Consider the following 17,283-nt stretch of genomic DNA (forward strand, 5'->3'; position numbering starts at 1 on the left):
ATCGGTGGAAACACCTTCCCGTCTTCAATACTGTTTTAAAGCACTCCGCAAAAAAACAAACGATATAGTTTCCACACTCCAGAACCTTTTAATAGTTGTATGACTGATTTAAACCACCAGAAAGTTTCTGACTACCAAAGGCTGCCAATAAACCGAAGGGTGAGGAACTTGAATCCAGCTACCATCTATCACCAGGCGAAAAACTGCGGATGCACATTTGCATTTATTGTGATTTTGTAAATACAGTAAATGGTGCCGATATAGTGTTGATGTTAATGGCGGTATAGTGTTTTCTAATAAAAAACAACGTTCGTTCCACAACACAACTATCTTTGGAGCATCTAAGAGAGCTTAGTGGAATGGTTAGAAAAATTCTTTGGAACCAAGCGCCAGAATTGAAATACCGAAAATGAGGAAATAAACCGTTCCTACAATTTCTCAATTTTTTGGACATTCATCAAACAACGCGCTGCTTTAACTAGGAAATTTGTGTACTCCTACCGTGCACCCTATTGCAGACGAGTCAACGGCGGTCTTTCAATTTGTTCATAATTTCCGCAGTATTTCGTCTGGCGAGCCCAGATAATTTTTAACTGGCAGCCAATCGATTTATTAATCTGTGCAATAGGAAAGCGCCTCCCATTGACATCGACAAATCCAGCACTATAGGGCTTATACAATATCAAAGGGAAATATTAAATATTATACTTGTAGATTAGTTAAACTCAACAGACCAGCTATTCAAATTTGTTGGCAAAGAAAAAACCAACCCTCTTCATTTGACAATACCTTAACAAACGCTTCAAATGCAGCTAAAACACTACGCAGACTAGTCGCCTGCACCCACATAAAATCTTAAGGCTCTGTTAGAGCCTATTCCGGCCTAGGCTAAAATATGCCTTATCGTCCATTGTTAACGGCCCTTGTTGCATTAACAAAAATCCGGCAGCACTGACAGGCCCCTAACTGTGATTCAATGCAGGTCTGGCTAAGTCCACTATGGTACTTTTCTCAATTCTTAATACGAAAAAAATTAAAATATTTCAACAGGAAAGTATCTGAGAGCACGCTCGGGTGATTTTACAGGGCGGGCACCTGTATTCTCTATTAGGGAAATGTTTGCCCTTCAATTTTGCCCAAACTTTAATTATAACAGGTGAACTCTTCTTTTTCTTCAGCCTTTGTCCCGTTCACAAGCGGGGTCGGCTCGTCGTGTTCGGCTTCGCCATTTGGCTCTATCGAATGCCTGATCTGGGTGCAATCTCGAGGCTTTCAAATCCCCATCCAGCGTATCAAGCCACCGTTGCTTAGGTCTGCCTTTTGGTCGTTTACCATCGACTTCGATGTTCAGACCACTCTTTGCAAGTGAATTCTCGTTTGCACGAATTGCGTGACCATACCATCGAAGACGCCTCTCTCACAACTTTTCCACGATCGGTGCAGCCTCATAACGATCGAGGATATCCTCATTTCGGATGTGATCTAAACGTGTGACGCCACTAGTCCAACGTAGCATCTTCGTCTCCATTACCGCAAGACGCCGTTCATTGTCTTTTACGGTCGGCCAACACTCAGAACCATAGAGAGCGACTGGACGGACGACATTGCGGTAAATTTTAGATTTGAGACGTTCGTTGATACGTCGATCACAAAGGACACCAGTTGTGGAACGCCATTTCATCCAGGTTGCGTTAATGCGTGAAGCAATTTCATAACGCAGTTCTTCATTGGCTGATAGCGTTGACCCGAGGTATTTAGATCGCTCAATTCTGGGCAGATCACTGCCGCTGACAGTGATTGTGCCTGTTTCATGGGGAACGGTCGTCAAAAACTCAGTTTTGTTTAGATTCAATCTGAGACCGTGTTGCATGAGGCGATCATTTCATTTTTGAACAAGTTGCTCCAGATCATTTTTGCCATCAGATGCTAGGAAAACATCATCTGCATAAAGCAGTGTATAGGGCGCTGGACGTTGGATATCCCGTGTGACGGTGTCCATAACAAGGACAAAGAGGAGTGGTGAGAGGGCACTTCCTTGATGAACTCCAACAGAGACACGAAGCGGTTTTGATACATCCGCCATACTTCGAACTTTACTTTTCGGATCGTGGTAGAGCAATTGAAGCCAGCGCACGAGTTCTTCTGGCACGAAGTGTTGTCGTAAAGCATACCAGATGAGTTCGTGTGGTACACGGTCAAACGCTTTCTCTAGATCCAAAAAGGCAACGTAAAGAGGGCGATGCTTCTCACGGTGTTTCTCCATGAGTAACCGTGCAGCGTGTATTGCGTCAATAGTTCCGCAGTTCTTGACAAATCCGGCTTGATTCACGGTTATTTCAACGATTTCGCGAATACGGTTGTCCAGAATGCGTTCAAAAATCTTCATGGTATGGGAAAGTAGCCGGATCGGACGGTAATTTGAACATTCTGCTGGGCTACCTTTCTTTTTCCATATTGGAACAGTGGTACTTTCTTGCCAGTCAGATGGTGTTCTTCCTTCCTGAATAACCCGATTAAAGAATTCACTGAGCCACAGTGTTGGGTACCAGCTCTTCGCTTTCCAGAGCTCAGATGCGATGTCGTCAGGTCCTGTTGCTTTCCCCGATTTCATTTGTTTTATTGCCTCCTCGACTTCAGTTGCGCTGACTGGTGGAACTGCTCGAAATGTCGGCAATGATTGTGGAAGTGGAGGATGAGCAAATTCTTCAGTTGAAATCTGCTCGAATTATTCTCGTCATCTATCCGTTCACAACAGAAGTGTTCGATATCCTGTGTGCGTTCATCACGGCTTTTAGCAAGTCGATACAGATCTCTCTCGCCATCCGGAGTGTCCAGTTTATCGTAAAGATTTTTGAAATGGTTCGCTCGGGTGACAGCGACCGCTTTCTTTGCTTCCCGGTTGGCATTCTTATAAATTTGCCAATTAGCAGGCGTTTTATCGTCGAGAAATTTGTAGTAGAGGCGTTTCTTTTCACGGACCTTCATTTCAACATCATCATTCCAGAGCCAAGTATTTCGGCTGATGTACTGCTTACCCGGCTTGGTGACCCCGAGGGTTGCAGAGGCCGCTTTGTGGATCGTGTCTTTCATTTGGTTCCATGATTCTTCCACATTCGTAATGGTTGGCAATCGTATGAGTGAGACCGTTTCTTCTTTCTTCTCACCAAATCGCCACCATTTAATGCGCGGCGGGCCAGTGCGTTCCTCACTCCGTTTTATCGGTGGCTTAATTCGCAGGACGGCAATCAACGGCCGATGTTGAGGTGCGATGGTCTCATAGGGAACGACTTTGCAATCAGTGACAGTGGTAAAGCCTACACAATGACGAAATCTATGAGCGATACCATGACCGTCCGGTTGTGGATAAAATCCGGCTCAATAGGTTACGGTGGGCGGGTCACTTAATCCGTATGGATGAAGATGATCCCACCCGGAAAGTCTATAAGGGCAATATCTATGGTAGGAAAAGAAGACGAGGCAGACCCTGCCTAAGATGGAGCGATGGCGTGGGCCAGGACGCCAGACAGCTTTTAGGGATATCGAATTGGTGGACCTCGGCGCAAAACCGGGATGTCTGGAGTTCCTTATTAAGGCAGGCCTAGACCGGATACCGGTTGTTGCGCCGTTGATGATGATGATGACAGTGGTAAAATGTTGGCGTCTTATGAGAATATAGTCGATTTGCGTTTTATTGTTCCCACTATAAAATGTGGGAAGATGAGACAATCGTTTGATGAACCATGTATTCATAAGTACAAGGTCATGGGTGTCCGCAAAATCGATTATACGCTCGCCACCTTCATTGCGAGCTCCGAACCCCTTTCCCCCATGGCACCTGTTACCGTCTGCCTTTTCACCCACATGACCATTAAGGTCGCCGGCAATGATTATGTAATCGTCAGCAGGCACGTGACAAGTCTTTTCATCGAGAAGTTGCCAGAAGGCATCTTTCTCGGCATCAGGTCGGCCTGTCTGTGGTGCATACGCGGTGAAGAAGTGAATAGTGCGATCAGCTGATATAATGGTGAGCTTCATCAGCCGATCATCAAATCGTTCGACTTCTTTAATGGCATCACGGAAATCCTCTGAGTGTTAGTGTGGGTTACCAAAATAGAGAAGTTTGTAGCCATTTTTACCGCGTTTGCGTTCAATGTCGCAGCTTTTGGAACCAGACCATCGGGTTTCTTGCAGAGCGCAGATGTCAATGCGCCTTTTCCGGAGGGCTCCTGCGAGTTCCTTCGTCTTTCCAGTTAGGGTACCAACATTTAGCGTGCAGACACGTATTTGTTTTGTTCGTTGTGTGCGGACTAACTTGCTTACGTCCTGACGCCGTCCATGCGTCAAGAACCCTTGCCCATTTCTCGACAGGGGCGGGGCCCGTCCTGCCGCGTCGACTGAGGTGGACGCCCTAGCATTTCTCCGAGGCCTGTGACTTAATCCGATCATCATGTTTGTAACGACATTCTATGCATTTTCTTGGTCGACCTGTCGCGGGGCCTGTCACCAAAAGAGATCAGGTAGGATTTAGCATAGTAGAATAACTCCAACTATACTCTATTTATCTCTTTCCCTGATCTCAGCATTTTATTTTTGTTTTACTGAGGATAGTACAGAGTACGTTGCCTCAAACCCTCCTCCTTTACCTGGGCTTGGGACCAGCATACTATGTTAATAGCATGGCGGAGTTAATTATAACAGGTGAACTAGATAGTAACTAATGTTCATAGCTAAATTGATTCACTCGTGCGTGCAATCTGTCTGATATATCGTTAATTAACGAACTTCTGAAATCCGAAATCTACATCAGGGTCACTCCTGCGGCGCCTTCTGTCTTTCTAAGTGACCGACTATCAAAAACAATAAATGGCTCCTTGTTGTAGTGAAAGCGAATATGTTTCGTTGGACCAGTGGCGTAATACATTATGATACCATCCGAAATAAGGACATATGCGATGAGGGGTTGCACACACCGTAGCAAATCTGCAAGAGAGACATCTTCAGTGGTATGCCGCCCAATTGTGCTGGCGGGAATTATTTAGCTGTGATTCGTCTTAGCACCGAAGTCAATGGGAAATGGCCAAAAGACCGGGCAAAATAAAAACGACTTGATAAGCTAGATGGCGATTTGAGAGCTTCCCGAGTTTGCCCGAAACAAACCTAGGAGCGAGGAAAATGGCGCAATATATTTAAAGCTTACTTCACTATTTTTGATTTGAAGGAGCTAATTTTTGTAAATACCGCAAGTAAAAATTTGGATTGAACTTGTTCGACAGAGTCCCAGCTTCTCCGCAATTTGGGAAACCTCCGTGCTGTAGGTTAAATGCGATAAACTTAATGTGATTACTTAGTGTAAATAGCAAACCAGTGAAATGAAACTGGAAGATTACCATTATCCGGAAAGCCGCCGGTATGTAGCCTCATAGACTTGAAATCTAACCGCTTACGAAGAGTAGTCATAGCGAAACCTAAAGTCTTCTTTCTTCTTTTACAAAGAAAGGAAAGAGAACTTTACTTCACACTATGGGGTAGGATTAGTGGTAAAGGAAGGCACTACATGTACACACGAAGGCAAGAAGCCAGTGAATGAAAGTTAAGCTAAGCTAAGCTAAAGTTGTACCTAACAGTTTAAAGCTGAAGTTTGGGGCCTATTTTTAAGACCACCTTCGTGAAACTTACTCCCTTCGTTGGGCATGTTTCAATGATCATTCCAGTTCTCATATACTCATGGGAGATCTGGATGCTTAACAAGACAATTTGCAAACTCTTAATCGTATTGGAGAGGAGAATCCTCCGCGCTTACAGGAGGATGGACAGTTCCGTAGCCTACATCAGGATGGAATTTATAAGCGATACAACAACCGTTTCATTTTGAATAAAATCTGGCTCAATAGGCTACGGTTGGCGAGCCGTTTTAACAATATTGGGATGAGGATAATGCAGGCAAAAAGTAGCGGTAGTATCTACGGTGAAAAAGAAGAACGCGTGAGAAACCCTCCATCAGATGAACAGACAGCTATTAAGAATTTCGAACTTGGCGTAAAACCGGGATGGTTGCAATTCCTTATTGGATGGATGTGGATGACGTAACTTCGGACATCTGAAATTCCAGCAGGACAAAACCTGTACTCCTCCGCATTATGTAAACAGCATGCAGCATGCCCAGGTTAAGCACGAGAATCAGAGACATTTATTTAATACTATCCTCAGTAGAAAAAATAGTTATCGAGGAAAGTGAGAAAAAACTGCACTTAACTACATCAAACCTGATCACACTCCTTCGTCAAGAGGATCTAACCCAGTTGGCTTGGTCCTTCAGGTCTGGGGACGATGGGCTTACAAGCCGGCATCCACCAAATGACACATCATGTACAGAAACTGGATGAACAGCCTGGGATAGAATTGGTACTACCGAAATGATCGCATAAACAAATGAATGACTAGACTCTTGTGTTCTGAAATGTTAGATCACAAAATAAATCTAGTGCTGTCATAGACTTACTTCAATCGGCCAGCAGGTCAGGGTTCTAGAGAGTCTAGGAAACGAATTGGAATGGTTGCGAAATAACCAACATGAGGTTCCACAAAAACTTCCAGAGTGGAGAGCTATTAGAGAAACATGACTTTGGAGTGGCTTTCATCATACATCGGGACTTTAAAGGAAGAATTATTGATTTTAAACCTATACATGACAAGATTGTGTACGTTTCGCAGTTTTTTAATATATGATTTCTCAACATACTTCGCCACTGAAGAAAAAGACGACAAAATCAAAGAGCAAACGATAGTCTGCAAAGACTACACGGCTCATTACCTCCAAATGACGTCAAGATATTCTTCAATAAATTCAGCGGGAAGGATCGGAACGAGGAGACTATCTATGAACGATTGCGGGGTACAGTTTCTAAGATATATCAAATGACAACGCGGAATGAAAAATAACCCATTGGAGGTGGGAAAGCAAAACAATGATTTAAGGGGGTCTTCTACCATTGTGGTTTCTAAAAATCGATTTTTTAACATATTTTAAAAGTATGATGTTAAAAATATGCCATAAAAAGGGTTTCACGAAAAGCACGTGCTTTCATAGCTGTTTCGGAAGGGGAATATGAACACCTGCGGTCTTTTCGAGCACTTAGTGGCGGACGACCGGTTCGCTCATCAAGTGGCATCATGCCGAGAACCATGGGACTTTCACAAGTTTTCAGCATGACAGAATTCCCATTGATCTCAGATTGTACAGTTAATGAAGTCGACATAGTAGGATCTGTCTTTCGGTAGTTTGTTAGAAAGATGCTTGCTGTGTTTGGATTTTGGCTCCAAAACAGTGGCAAACGGGTGGTTGAAATTGCCACCCACTTAGCAGTAATGGTTTTCAAAGAAGGATTTTTGGCCATTTTGCAATTCATGGACGTGATGGGGATTACTTTTGGTGACGAGAGACGCATCGATTGTCCCGAGCGTAGGGTCAGTGACTTGCAAAATCGCCTGGATTGAAAAGTGAGAGGAAAGTGCGGTCAACAAGGAACGTTTTCTTCATCAGGAAGACGGACTCTATAGTCCTGGCATTGCAAATTGAATAGTAATTTTCTGCAATTATGCTTTATACCATACTTTACCTTTAAACGTGTTTTCTTAAAAGTTCAATTTTTATAAATTTTTGCGGTGTCACTTTTACTAGAAATATTTTTCGAATTCAATCAATTTTTTTCCAGAGATTCAGCAAACATCTCGCTATGACTTCCCGAGCCCGTTTTTGAAAACTTTGTCTCTAGCGTCAAAAAAGTGCAAATTACAAACGTTTTATAAAATGATGCACGTTTTTGCCAAATTTCAAATTAATAAAAATCTCGACCCGGAAAGCATAGCCAACGGAACACTTCTTCGTTTTCTTCAGCCTGTGTTCCATTCACATGCGGGGTTGGCTCTTCGTAATCGGTTTCGCCATTTTATTTTATGCCTGAACTGCATGCAATCTCGAGGCCCTAAAATCCTCATTCAGCGTATCAAGGAACCGTTGTTTTGGCCGGCCCTTCGGTCGCTTACCATCGACTTCGATGTCCAGACCAATCTTGACAAGTGAATTCTCGTTAGTGTGAATTACGTGACCATACCATCGAAGACCCCTCTCTCGCAGTTTTTTCACGATCGGTGCAACCCCATATCGATCGCGGACATCCTTATTTCGGATGTGATCAAAACGTGTCACGCCACTAGTCCAACGCAACACCTTCGTCTCCATTACCGCGAGACTCTATTCGTTGTCTTTTATAATCGGCCAACACTCAGCGACAGGACGGACGACTTTGCGGTAAATTTTAGATTTGAAGTGTTCGTGGATACGTCGATCACAAAGAACACCACTTGTGGAACGCCACTTCATCTAGGTTGCGTTAATGCGTGAAGCAGTTTCATAACATAGTTCTTCATTTGCTGATAGTGTTGACCTGAGGTATTTAAAACGCCCAGTTCCAGGGAGGTCACACTTATTTAAGCGGAATGTATTTTTTTTTATTCCGGATAGATAAAATGGATGCCATAAAGTCAGCCATGACATCTTAACAAGGACTATAATAAGGACGTTTCAAGGACATGAGGAAACCGATGGGTATTTTTCAAAAATATTTTAAAAAGTCAAAATATGTGCAAATTAAATAACAAAAAAATCATTAAATTATCTTCAGTGGTTGCTTTGCAATTAATTCCAAAAAATAGGCCTGGGATTTACGATTGATGGTAGAATACCATCTAGCGGGTGAGTACAAGGCAAAACTGGAAAAAAGATTAGGTCCTATTCAAAAGAATCAAGGCATGCAGACAATAAGGGCGAAGGGATCAAGTTACGAAAATCTTCGACGGACAGCTAATAAAATGTTAAGGCAAAAGAAATGAAAACATTTACGACAGCATTGCTAGCAACAACACAAGCTTAGCGTATAAAGCAATGAATAGCCTGAGGCATGGATATCAATCCAAAACCACACTTCATAAAAGCGAAACCGAGGCACTCATCGGGGGCGAAACTGAAACTCCTCCACTCCTCACAAACAACTCAATCACCAGAACTTACAAGAGCTATAGCTGAGCATAATGGGAACCTTGAACCGCCTATATTGGAAGAAACGGAGCCAGCAATCAAATGTTAAGCAAGACGGAATACCGGTAGGGAACGCTTCGGGTCCAATCACGATACAAATCCCACTGCAACCAGTGAGATTTGAGCCGCGACCTTCCGTACGACAGCCTTGTGCTCTAACCATTCAGCTATTCGGACTACATAAATATTATACTCATCCTAAATGAACAAACATTACCTATTACCGTATTTTGATGCTTACGTACATATATATGTACGCATCTGAAACAAACTTCATCAACATCATATGTGTTGCCTTTCATCCCTTGGTGGGGTATAGCGCGTCTATCACACTTACACGCAGTCACTCGCGGTTACCCGAAATGCATTTAAGCTCCCCCATGGCTTCCGCAGACGCTCGCACTCGCCTTTTACTGTTCTTCTTCAAGTGCCTTTGGGGCGACTTACTCGTCGGCCATCTAGGAAGAGTGGATTCCACTGCATAGCATAGCCTGTAATGCAATCGTCGCCCGTCCTTAAAGTGTGACCTATCGACTGTCGCTTTCGTCTTAATGTCACATCGCATGGAGTACCAAGCCTGTGTGCCGACGGAGTTCATCGTTTGAAATAGGTTCAGGCCAGCATACTCCGATGATATGACGCAGATAGGTATTGCCGAGAGCTTGAAGCTTTTGAGTAACAATGGACTTTCTATGTGCTGCCTCCATATAGCAACACAGAAAGAACACTAGCATAGATCAATCTCAACTTAATCTAAGTGTTGAGATAACTGCATTTCCAAATGTTAGACAAGCCAGTGAAAGCGAATCTAGAGCTATTAACACCTCGAGCAACATCCAGTCTGGTACTACCGTCAGCAGAAACCGCACTTCCTAGATATCCAAATTGATCGACGCTTGCGATGCTCTGCCCATTAATGCAGATTCGAAGAGTGTGATGGCCCGTCAGAGTAAGAACCTTGGTTTTGTTGGTGTTTATCTCCAGTTGAACAACAATTCAGACAACTAAAGTCTCTATTTCTAAATCCAGAGCCATTTGTCCAAGCTCCATGACTCGGTGAGAGAGCAAACAGATATCATTGACGTAGTCGAGGTATTTTAGTAAAGATGTCACCGGCCATTGAATTTCTCCACGTCCTTCAGACAGAACAGCATGAAGAACGTCACCGATAAAAAGAAAAAATAATAGGTTCGCATGTACCCCGCCGGTTATTTAAGACGACTTTATATGATGATAAAGTCATACATGCCATTCACATTCAGTTCGGCCTACTAGTTACGCCGGAAGAGCCCGCAATGCACCCGACCGTCAGTTGAATTGAAAGCACCATCCACGTACCAACCGCAATATCACCAGTTCAACTTTGGACGTAGAATGCCTTTAGAAGATAATTTGAGATATTTCTCTGTCTACTAATTCCTCGAAAATGTTCATTAGCGGTAAAGATACCCAGTTTTCGCTCACATCCTATGCAAAGAAACAAAACAAAATCATCTCAATCATTACATATAAAGAAAATCGCACACCGAACCTTCTCACCGAACGTTAGGTCGAGTTCGGAGTAGCTTGGGTGTGACAGACAGACAGACATATAAACGGGCAGATGAACAAGGGAGGGCCACAGTATACTTCTAGGTTGCTTATAGCTCGATTCCGCTATATGCCGCCTCAGTTTGGGGAACGCGATCGTATTTAACGTTCATAAGTTGAGTGCAGTCTAGAAAACGACAGCCCTAAGGATGTGCTCTGCGTTCAGAACTGCCTGCGATGATGCAGCGTTCGTCATCTCGGGAATAATGCCGATTGATATCCTGGCAGATCTGATGACGAACATATTCACTGCGAAATCAATCTCTCCTTTGCCACAGACTAAAAACGCTGAAAGTGAGAGATCTGTAAATAGATGGTAAAAGTGTGGGAAATGCTCGTTTGTTTCTAGTGGGAAAGAGTTCCAAACACTCTCGTCTTCAGGCCAGATTCCACATACAGACATGACATCGGAATTAATTAATGATTGACATCGAATTTTGTAAATAAACAAGTCACCGGTCAAACAAGACATCCCTCTGAACTCATGAAATTAGACGGTCTATGAACCATACCTGCCAAAACATCAATTTCAATTTTATCGCTTCTATCCACGGTTTCAAAAAGATTTTAAATAAAATAGTAATAAATAATTTATCCCATTTTAGGAAAAAACCAACTGCATTTTATTTATATACTTGTCATTTGGCGCTTAAGAGGGCTCCAAGTGGTTAAGAAGACATTCAAAGTATCGTAGGAGGTGACTAAATAGAATAGAAATTCGTGGGCTAGCAACTTTTGAAACTTTATTGCTACCGAAACCCCAACAATAACGTTTCTGCAATGCCCGTACGCTCCTCGATAATGGTAGCGAGAGTCCTTAGAATGCTTGTTTTCTCCAACTTGAGCTGGAATTCCAGCGATATAAACTGGAGATTCTGCGCTGGAGAGTACTCCTCCCCCTGTTGCGGCAATGTGCTTTTGCACTCTGGATAGCCAAGTGGTAGCAGACGCGAATCTGGTGTCGGGTTGTTTCTGACAGCCACGATAATTCTGGTTTAAGGTCGGCCACTTCTCGATCAGCAGTAGATTTAAGAGTTGTTTTCTGAATATGCGTAAAAGAGAGGTGAAGACATCAAGGCGTTGCAGAGCTGCGATCCCCTAAGTTCAACACCGACCGCTTGTATGATCTAGTTGTAGCTCGACAGTGGGATAGCTGTCTTGCTGATCGATAGGCAGACGTAATGACTAATGCGCCCCAAAATATCGAAGAAGATTTGGTTGACTGCACAATGATGGAAGCGGATCGATGAACGGAAGGGGTTGAAGGCTTTACTGACCGCTGCGAGTGATGGCGGGTGTGACGTGCTCGAGCTCTGATACCGATCAATCCAGAGAAGTTTAGCATAGCGTACGCTGTGATTGCGCTAGTCGGGTTAGCGGAAATTGCCCCAGATCGCAATGATTTGAGGAATGCATACCGCATCACGAAACAGTATTCAAGTGGTCAAAAATCTTTCGATGATCCTGTGAAGGAACTCAACGACTCAACATCTTACCCACGATGATGAAAACTGAAGACGTGGAAATAACACTTCACCACGTTTCTTAACCGTATCCCATCCGGGGATGAAATGGCTACTCACAGTAACATGTGGATACGGATTGCTTCTCCAAACAGAATTCCCTTCTGTTTGGAGAAGCAATCATTTTGGCAATCAATTCACTCAAACGGAGTAAAGCCGCTGCATTTGACGGTCTCCCCACAGAGTTATTTGTTGCTGCACTAGCAATTACTACTGATCTGCTGCTGGTACAAGAACAGAAATCTTGGGAATCCGAGACCTTTCCCAGAGAGTGGATTGTCAAGATCTGGGAAAAAGGGACCCGTTTCGAGTGTCACAATTGGAGGGGTATTTGCGTACTCTCTGCCGCTGCAAAGATAATCGCTAAAATACTTTTCCGACACATCAAAGAACATCTCGAAAGCTTGATCCACAGAGAGCAGGCTGGTTCCTGCTCCGGATCCTCCAGCAATGACCACATCAACACGATATGGATCATTCGGAACAGCGTGCAGAGTTTAGATCTTCGCTCTTCATCGACTTTGAGAAAGCTCTCGAGAGTGTGAACAGGGAGTGTATCTCTACGAGGAAGAGGCGTTTCCGAGAAACTAATAGCTACTATCAGAGCGACATATGCGGCAAAATCTCGGCGGATTTTGACGTCCAAAGTGGAATCGGCCAAAGTTACATCCTGTCACAGATATTATTTCTTCTTGTTATCGGTAACGGTGCACTGAGTTGCATTGTCGAGAGGACGTGAAGGAATTCAATGGACAATCACATCTTTCCTCAAACACCACGACTAAGCTGATGACATCTGCTTGCTCTCTCATGGGATCATGGACCTTGGCAAATGGCTCTCGATTCGGAAAGAGAGGCAAGTAGAGTTGAACTAAAGATAATCACCAACAAACCAAGGTTCATTGTCTGATGGGTCTTTACAATCTCCCCATCTGCATTAATGGCCAGAGCACCAGAAGCGGACAGGAAAATTGACAATTAATCATCTATTAACTGTCAAATAGGTGCTGGAAAAATGCCGCAAATTCAACATCAACGTACATCAAATATTCGTAAATTTCAAGCGGACATATGACAATATTGATCGTATGTATTGTGCAAAGTAATTTTTGAAAAAATTCTGATAAGCCTTACCAGAATAGCAATGTCTCACACAACAGCGCAAGGGGTTTGAGACAAACTTCAAATTAAAACAACGAGATGGGCTGGCACCTCCACTGTTTAATCTGGCACTGGAGCAGCAAAGTTGTCTGTGTGCACAAAAAGTGCCCTGCTCTATACCATATGTAAATTCTGTCAAATTGTTACTAATGAGGCCGATATGAACATCATGGTGCGATTTTTCGCGTCGGCAAAGAAGATGTTAATAAATCTCAACAAAACCGCAAACGAAATTAGTCTACAAACTAATCAAAACAAGACGAAAATTATCACGGAGACGGGTAAAACTTAACAATTGTAGACAACTTTATATACTTAGGTGCATAACTCAAAACAAAATACTGAATTCAGTTCGAAAATTGAGGTTTCTATTTGGTGCTTCTGTTTAAAAAAAATCAGCTGCATACACAACAAACCAAAGCTCCGGATGAGAAAGAAGGATCCTAATGCAAACCTCCGAAAAACTGGTCAATACCTTCGAGAGGGAGGTCCTGAAGAGCTTAATATAGGAGCTAAACGAGAGGATGACCAATAGTCAGATACAACCATGAGTTGCACCAAATATTTGACGACCCTGAAGTCTCCAAATTAATCAAACGTTCAACATATGGCCGGCACTCAGAAACTTAAACGGTACTCGAAGTGAGAATAGAAGGATGAAAATCGGCCGAAAACCCCGAAAGCGCTGGCTAGATTCTGTTGACGCAGACAAGCATCACATTGGATTTCGAAATTGCAATTTGTGGCCAATGGATCAAGATGGTTAGAGGAAGGACATCCTAGAGGTCGAGGCCCAACGACGATATTAGCCCGAAACTTATCCACTAGAATAATAACGATATTAGAGAAACCTGAACGACTATAGTGAACCTAGAAATCGAGTTGGATGACCAAAAGAGTTAATCTAAACCAGAGACCTTGACTGGAAGCAATACTTCGAGGGCCACACGAAAGTGCAGATCGTCGTTGCTACAAACTGGCGTAGCTCTGTCTTGTCTTTTGAAATCCTTTCCCAACGCCGACTTCAACTACGGCGGAGATGAATTTTCCCAAATATAGCACTCCATAGTGGTTTTCGATTGTTGCTATAGATCAACTCATTTCCTGTGCTATGTGAACTACTATCGTCAAGATTTTTGCTAAAAGAGAATTAGCAAACCAATGGCATTTTCAGTTTATAGTGACGTTCTCATTCTAATTCACTGAAAAGTTTAAACTCGGTATGCAAGTCGGTGCTTCCAAGATGGGTTGAATACGTTGCCTATAAATGATGTGCCGAAAGGTGGAAGATAACCTCGACACCTGAAGAAGTGCTACAGCCAAAGCTACATTTAATTGGTTGCCACAAGTAGTAAGAATCACTCCTATAAAAGTGGCACAACACTCCGTTTCTATTAACTTCTAAATTTTAATTAGAACTAATAATGACAAATGGAGAGAAGATAATGTTTAATGCGAAGCCAGCGGCATTTCGGGGGTGTAAGATCAAATCCATTAGGGTATTTAGTTTGTCACCTTTGTCCATTAGTGCTTTCCTTTCACACGCTCCAGCTTCCGGTTTGAATTATGCATATCATTGTATTACCACTAGAATATATTCTTCCCATCCCCCATTGCAATAACTTAATTAGGCAATTCTCCCCCAAACAACCCCCAAAATCAGCATAAGTTCTCGCTGGCAACCAGACGAACTGGCACTTTCATTTGAATTTTACTGGGTGTACATCTCTATTAATAATAAATCATCGTTTAGCTCCCGTCCGTGTACTTTCACTTTCCAGGACCTTGATACACGAATAATCATTGGAAGCTTCTCGCAGGAGCTGGCTCCGAAAATCTTCTGTGAGGCTTTCAAACTCGGCATGTTCGGAGCAGATTATGCATGGATCCTGCACGAGAGTATGGGTCCACCGTGGTGGCATCTGGAGGAGCCCGACGGATGTCTCTCGTCGCAACTGGCCCGAACCGTGGAGAATGTTATCATTGTGTCGAGCCACAACAGCATTGTGGGAAACAAGAGCAGCTACAGTGGACTGGTAATTTGTGCTGACTATGAACCCATCCTAACAAATATATATAAATTAAGTAGTAATCCGTAGAGCAACGAGATGTTTCTTAGGCAGCTGAGCGAGCTCCAGGTCCCTGAGCCGCTCTCCAAGTATGCTCCGCAGACGTATGATGCGGCCTGGGCAATAGCGCTGGCCCTGCGAGGCGCCGAGGACCATTGGACGCGGAATGCACTACAATCGAAATTGGATCGATTCGACTATACACGATATGATATGGCCCAGGAGTTCCTACGTCAGCTAGGGAAATTGAATTTTTTAGGAGTGTCGGTGAGTATTCTCAGAACTTTCTTTATTCGGGCATGGTAGCGTGCTCACCTATATCAAGATTTATTTGCTTTTATATGCTCCCATAATGCAACAGCGTGCGTGGGCCTATGATGAATGGAAACAATTTTCTTCCTTCGGCATTAGGAATTGTTTTTAGATTTTATTTCAGACATAAAGGGAGTCTTTGCTGGGCTATTTTAGGAAAATAATAAAACATGGCGGCTCGGGTCACCTCCCCATTTCGTCTTTCTTTTAAAGCCCACATATGACTTCAGTCCTGGTTTATTTGAAATTGCGACCCAAGACGTGGACTTAGCAGTCACAAAACATGCATTAAATTTGAGTAAAATTCTATCAACAATTTTGGGATGAACTCACATTTCCGTCGAATAATGGCAAAATCCACCATCCCAAAGGATCAATTTCCTTCGAAACATAAAAAAATATTTTACGATTTCCCTTGTAAGTATCTTCATATTATTCAAACTATCTTGAAGCCAGCATTCTAACTGCCTTAAGTATAACGGTATCGATCCGTCTTTCATTTCGCTCCTCCAGCCTTACCGACGAGGATAAGGATTTATTATTATTTCGTTGATGCTCCTGCACCACTTGTTGTAGGGATTATATTCTGCCTATAAATAGGTGATATAAAATTTATGAGCAAAAGAAATCCAGGAGAGACGAGAGTGGCTTCCTCGCTTTTTGTGTTTTATTATTGCCTCAGGAGGTAGAAAAGCATTGACGCGATTATATCCTGCTCCAAGTCACGCTTCGTAATTGACTTGATAGTTCTATAGTTCTATCTGGTTGTGAGACTTTTCCCAAGAAGTAGTGAATGAAGCCAAGGAATTGTGCACAAAATTTCGGGGCTTACGGGCTGACGCATAGGCAAGCATAGTGTCAGAACACTGTTCAAAAATTTATTGCTGCCAAAGGAAGAAGGGATCCAAGGACATGAGTCAGTATAAGCGAAATTATAGTTGTACAGAGGAATGGAGCGTAATTTACAGGAGCACGTGTATTCTCGACTGACGCAATCAATCTGTTTTATTCTGGATTCACAAATCAAATTTTCAAATCGGTCCTTTTTGACACCTTCTCTTTAAATAGACACCACGTACTGAGGTCACATAAACTCTCGTCTGTATTCCCAATAATATCCCAGAAAAATAACAACGTGAATTTACGTGCAATCAGATCCATCGAAATATTACAATAAAAAATGAAAAAGTTAAGTAAGTTAAAGTAGTTAAATTGAGAACTCAGGGAGGCCAATAGAGATTAGTATAGAGAATGACTCCAGTTTTTGTTCTGGGCAGATAATCCTTATTGTAGAGGGTAAGAATTTGTTGGAATAGAATGGAACTCGATTTGCCGACTTTCGGCAGCTAAGGGGTTGGTGGATGTGAATGAGGTGACGGAAGGGGCTATCTCCTATACACATTGTACTAGTTATCCCAGATTCTATTAGGTGACGCCGAATTTCCGTTAGAGGATGTGATGTTATCCGCTGTAGCTGAAGTATAGCAGAGGACAACACTCTCCTAGGAAGTGTTCCGTGGATTCTCCTTTTCTG

General features: G+C 43.0%; 1 protein-coding gene across 3 annotated transcripts in view; it reads left to right on the forward strand.

The window, feature by feature from the left end:
• Positions 1–17,283, forward strand: part of LOC119647011 (gamma-aminobutyric acid type B receptor subunit 2) — a 203,403-nt gene that overhangs the window by 110,241 nt on the left and 75,879 nt on the right. For all 3 annotated transcript variants that reach the window (XM_038047748.1, XM_038047750.1, XM_038047749.1), the window contains exons 5-6: positions 15,150–15,404; positions 15,468–15,704. In XM_038047748.1, coding sequence (XP_037903676.1) covers positions 15,150–15,404; positions 15,468–15,704 — 492 coding nt within the window. The remainder of the gene's footprint in view (positions 1–15,149; positions 15,405–15,467; positions 15,705–17,283) is intronic.

Source organism: Hermetia illucens, chromosome 1, assembly GCF_905115235.1.
Source record: "Hermetia illucens chromosome 1, iHerIll2.2.curated.20191125, whole genome shotgun sequence".
In the NCBI taxonomy this organism is placed as follows: domain Eukaryota; kingdom Metazoa; phylum Arthropoda; class Insecta; order Diptera; family Stratiomyidae; genus Hermetia; species Hermetia illucens.